The 5,090-nt window shown below is 44.7% G+C and overlaps 1 protein-coding gene across 1 annotated transcript in view; it reads left to right on the top strand.

The window, feature by feature from the left end:
- Positions 1–3,493: 3,493 nt before the first annotated feature.
- Positions 3,494–5,090, top strand: part of LOC108829075 (probable glucan endo-1,3-beta-glucosidase At4g16260) — a 1,992-nt gene continuing 395 nt past the window's right edge. The window contains exons 1-3 of the mRNA XM_056998740.1: positions 3,494–3,635; positions 3,751–4,234; positions 4,765–5,090. Coding sequence (XP_056854720.1) covers positions 3,572–3,635; positions 3,751–4,234; positions 4,765–5,090 — 874 coding nt within the window. The 5' untranslated portion in view covers positions 3,494–3,571. The remainder of the gene's footprint in view (positions 3,636–3,750; positions 4,235–4,764) is intronic.

Raw genomic sequence — 5,090 nt, 5'->3', positions numbered from 1 at the left:
GATCCGGGTGATGATCACGATGATCTGGGTGGTGATCACGATGATCCGGGTGATGATCACGATGATCCGGATGGTGATCACGATGATCCAGGTGATGATCACGATGATCCGGGTGTTGATCACGATGATCACGATGATCCGGGTGTTGATCACGATGATCATGGATTCTGGCTTGACTGTCAGTCCTAGAATGATGAATGGGCCGGGAAAGAAGTGATGTGGGTCGATCAATTCCATCGTCTGGTCGTGGATCCGGCCTAAGGTCCTTCCCGGGTGTACGCGGGTCGATCCGGTATGCGGCTCGGTCTGTCTGTCTGGTACGGCCGGATGGATGAACCTCGGCTGAACTGATCTGGACGTCCTGAACTCCATGCTGAGCTGGTTCCATGTACTGATCCTTGGGCCGGGGTCTATCAGTTGCTCTGGAGAAATTTTGATGATGCCTTTGCTCCTTGCCCCAAGCTTTCTTATATACTCCTCCTTAAGACGGTCTATCCTCCCTTTGGGCCAGATCTCTCGCAAATCGGGCTTTTCCATTTTCGTCGATCTTCATGTCTATCGGAAAATTTCACATTTATCTTCGGGAAACTTGACATTTATCTTTTGGAAACTTGACATTTATCTTGTTATGTAAAGATAAACACAAACCGTCATACTTATCTCGAATTAGATTTAAAAAATCGTAAACGGGCCGTTTAGTCGTGTTTGGACCCTTTCGGGCCGTTCTTTAGACCTTGAACATTTTTACGATTTTTCCGAGAAAGTAATCTTGTTGCGATATTGATTTTCCGAAAGATCCCCAATTCCTCGTATAGTTGAGATGATTAGTGTTTTAAGATAACAATCATCGTCTTATACGATGAATTGAAATCTTTCCGTTAATCGAACATTTCGCGGTTTTCCGAATCTTCCTCGACGAATCCGATCGAAACGGAACGGGAGTCTTACGTTCACGATTTTAAAGATTTGTACTGCGAAGCTTCAAGCAAGGATGCAGAGTATAGGACTGGACTAGTGCCAGGACGGTTATACGAAGAATTGGTAGCACTCGCCGAACGACCAGCAGCCCGGCGAGCAGAACGCGAGTCTGGTCGCCCGGCGAGCAGAAATTGGAAGTCAGTCTGAACGCCTGGTGACCTGAACGTAAGTCTGGGCGCCCGGCGAGTAGAACGCGATCTAGTCACCGGCGAGTAGAACGGGACGTCCGTTCTACTCGCCCGGCAACCAGAACGTAAGTCCGGGTGCCCGGCGAGCAGAACGCGAGTCTGGTCGCCCGGCGAGCAGAAACAGGACGTCCGTTCTACTCGCCCGGCAACTAGAACATAAGTATCTGCGCTCGGCGAGCAGAACGCGAGTCTGGTCGCCCAGAGAGATGAAAGGGGACGTCCATTCTGCTCGCCCGGCGACCAGAACGTAAGTCTGGGCGCCCGGCGAGCAGAACACGAGTTTGGTCACCCTGCGAGCAGAAACGGGATGTCCGTTCTGCACGCCCGGCGACCAGAACGTAAGTCTGGGCGCCCGGCGAGTAGAATACGAGTCTGGTCGCCCGACGAGATGAAACGGGACGTCTGTTCTGCTAGCCCGGCGACCAGAACGTAAGCCTAGGCGCTCGGCGAGCAGAACGCGAATCTGGTCGCCCGGCGAGCAGAACGCGAGTCTGGTCGCCCGACGAGCAGACTCGGGACCTTCGTTCTGCTCGCCCGGCGACCAGAACGTAAGTCTCGGCGCCCGGCGAGTAGAACGCGAGTCTGGTCACCCGGCGAACACAATCGGGACGTCCGTCTGGACGTCCGGCGACCAGAACGTAAGTCTGGGCGCTCGGCGAGCATAATGCGAGTCTGGTCGCCCGGCGAGCATAAACGGGACGTCCGTTCTGCTCCCCCCGGCGACCTGAACGTAAGTTTGGGCGCCCGACAAGCAGAACGCGAGTCTGGTCGCCCGGCGAGCAGGACGCGAGTCTGGGCGCCCGGCGCACGTTCCTCGGGTATCTTGTTTCGGTTATCTAATCTCTCGGTTTTTCGATGTTTTGAATACCATTTGATTTTTCCGAGGACTTTCGGGCATCGATTTTGTCTTGACTGATTTTGATCCCAACACTCCTAATCATTCAAAAGCCATTTGCTTACATTGGTGCCTAATCGATACGTTTCTCATCATTCTATTATATTATTACTAAATATTTGATTATATATACATGGAGTCGAATAAAATCAGATTTTGTATAGTTAAAGACAGAAACTTACATTAGGTTCTTTTTCACTAGGGTTGATTTATCAGTGTTGGAAAATATAGTCAATCTCCTCTTCTACTTTTCGGTTTGGAAAGGGACATGCCTCTACTCATTTTTCGATATGATCTTCTCATTTGTACATATACACATTATCTAATATTTGTACTCAAGCCGACCTTACGTACTCAATTACTTGACCTGACTAATTACTTTGAAATTGATTTAATCAACAATTTTTTTTTGTCACTGAACTCTACATAATACACAATTTTTTTTTTAACTCAAAGAAAGTTGAGATACATAGTGTAGATAAGAAACCAAAGACAAAAAAATAAACCAAACAAAATAAAACAAAGACATAAACAGAGCTTAAAACTCATATATGTCCACAAGTCTATTCTTTCCATTTTTCGAGAAGAATTCAATATCAATGGAGCTGACCTAAAGAACAAATGTCTTGAGCAGTCCCAACCCTGAAGGGAATATCACCAAGCCATACTAGAACCAGCAACATCAGAAACAATCGAGAGGTCAAATCTACACCTACTCCAGCAGCTGTTATCCATATGAAACTGGCATGACCAGAAACCACCACTAAAACTAAGATACAATGACAAAAGACCTTGAAACGCTACTTGGGAAAACGTCAAAGAAGACACCAGCTCTTACACGCGGACACTCGCAAGGCAACCAAGTGACCTACAGAACAAAGACTGCCCACCTCCTCGCAAGAGAAAAACTGAAGGTCAAGTTAACTGCTTCGTCTAGAAACCATCTCCCAAAACCACAAAGGTCCAAGATAAGGTATAGTAGATACCTCCACAGCGAATATAAATCACAAAAAAACGAACCCAAAAAGCCAACTTAGGAGGCGCCGAAGTGACTGAAACATCAAGAACCAAACAAAAGCAGTATTCCCACGACTTCAAACTAATACTAATTTATCACATAAGAACATAAGTTCCGGTGATCGAGATGCTAGAAAAACCATCCTTCCCAGAGACACAAAGCCGGCGATAGAGATGCTAAAAGAATCATCCTTTCCCGGAAACAGAAAACCGGCGGTAAAGAGCTTTGAGAGCCTCTTTCTCCGGAGTCTTAGCTGTTCCCGGTGGCGGTGAGAACCACCAACCACCGGAGCAAGAGAGAGAAGATCGACGGCTGCTCTTCTGAACGCATACATATCATTAATTATAAATTAAATAAAGTTAAAATAAAAACTCAAGTATACGTACCCAATTTTGCATATAAAAAGCTTTAGCATAAATCCAATTAGAGAATGAGTTGTCGATAACCCACATTATCAATAGATCTTAAGGAGCTTCAATACATCAATTCGATATGTCACCACTGATCCCATTGATTCTTCTTCTTGCTCTCTTCGCAACTATCTTCAGTCCAACAAGTATCTCTCTCTCTATCTTTCCACATGATTTATATATGATCATTACTAACTATGGATTATAAATTTAACCACATGGTTGATTAATGTTATAATGCAAATTAATGTTATAAAACAGGTGGAGAACCCGTAGGTGTATGTTATGGAATGATGGGGAACAACCTTCCTTCTAAACCAGACACCATCGCTCTCTTCAGACAGAACAACATCCGAAGAGTCCGTCTCTACGACCCAAACCCAGAAGCTTTAAACGCTCTTAAAAACACCGGCATCGAAGTCATGGTCGGCGTCCCAAACTCCGATCTCCCTTCACTCACTAACCCTTCATCAGCTAGAGCGTGGCTCCAAAACAACGTTCTTAACCATTATCCCGCCGTTAACTTCAAGTACATCGTCGTCGGTAACGAAGTTGTTCCGTCCAACGGCGGCCGCGATGTGCTCTTTGCGATGAGTTACATTTACGATGCTGTTTGCGGTGCGAATCTTCAAAATACGATCAAAGTCTCAACCGCGGTTGATATGACTTTGATTGGAAAGTCTTTTCCTCCTTCCGCTGGAGAGTTTCGTGGTGACGTTAGGTGGTATATCGATCCCATCATCAAGTAAGTTCATGCCATCTTATTTTATTTATTTTTCATTAGCTTTTTGTTTACGTACTAGTTTAAATCAAACTTTTGCCCCTCTAAATAACATGCAGCTCCTCTAAACAACATGTTAAAATAGTACGTTATTTAAAAAATAAATGTTTTTACAAATTTAATGCAGTTTCATTAGTTGATATTGATAAATTGTAAAAGCATATAAGGTTAACTGAATTTGTTTAGTTACTACTGATTTAGAAATAGTAGCATATAAATAATGTATTTAATCTAAGTTTTAGTTTAATGTGTAAAAACTTTTAAAAAAATGGAAATAGAGGGAGTATCACTCGATTGATATTCTTGCAATTTGTTTTAGAAGAGATTTTTACCTGATTTCACAGTTTCATGCTTGTTTAGTACAATTAAATTGACCCAAGTAAATCAAACCAAGAAAATTTGTTTGGTTCAACTTGGGTATGTGTATATATATTCTCAAAACCGATTGATCATTTTCCTCAACGACTCATTTTCTTACATTTTTGACTAATCAGGTTCTTGGCAAATACGAACTCGGTGTTACTGGCCAACATCTACCCTTACTTCAGCTACATCGGCAACCCACGAGACATCTCGCTCTCCTACGCTCTCTTCACCTCTCCTAACGTCATAGTCTGGGATGGATCTCGCGGCTACCAGAACCTCTTCGACGCCCTGCTCGATGTTGTTTACTCTGCTGTAGAACGTTCAGGCGGTGGATCTGTTCCCGTTGTCGTTTCCGAAAGCGGATGGCCTTCAAACGGAGGAAACGCTGCGAGTTTCGATAACGCGCGAGCGTATTACACAGGCCTGGCGGCACGTGTGAGAGAGAACAGAGGGA

This window comes from Raphanus sativus, unplaced genomic scaffold (assembly GCF_000801105.2).
Source record: "Raphanus sativus cultivar WK10039 unplaced genomic scaffold, ASM80110v3 Scaffold1380, whole genome shotgun sequence".
Classification (NCBI taxonomy): domain Eukaryota; kingdom Viridiplantae; phylum Streptophyta; class Magnoliopsida; order Brassicales; family Brassicaceae; genus Raphanus; species Raphanus sativus.
Note: the sequence above shows the minus strand (reverse complement) of the source record. Positions and strands in the feature narration are given on the sequence as shown.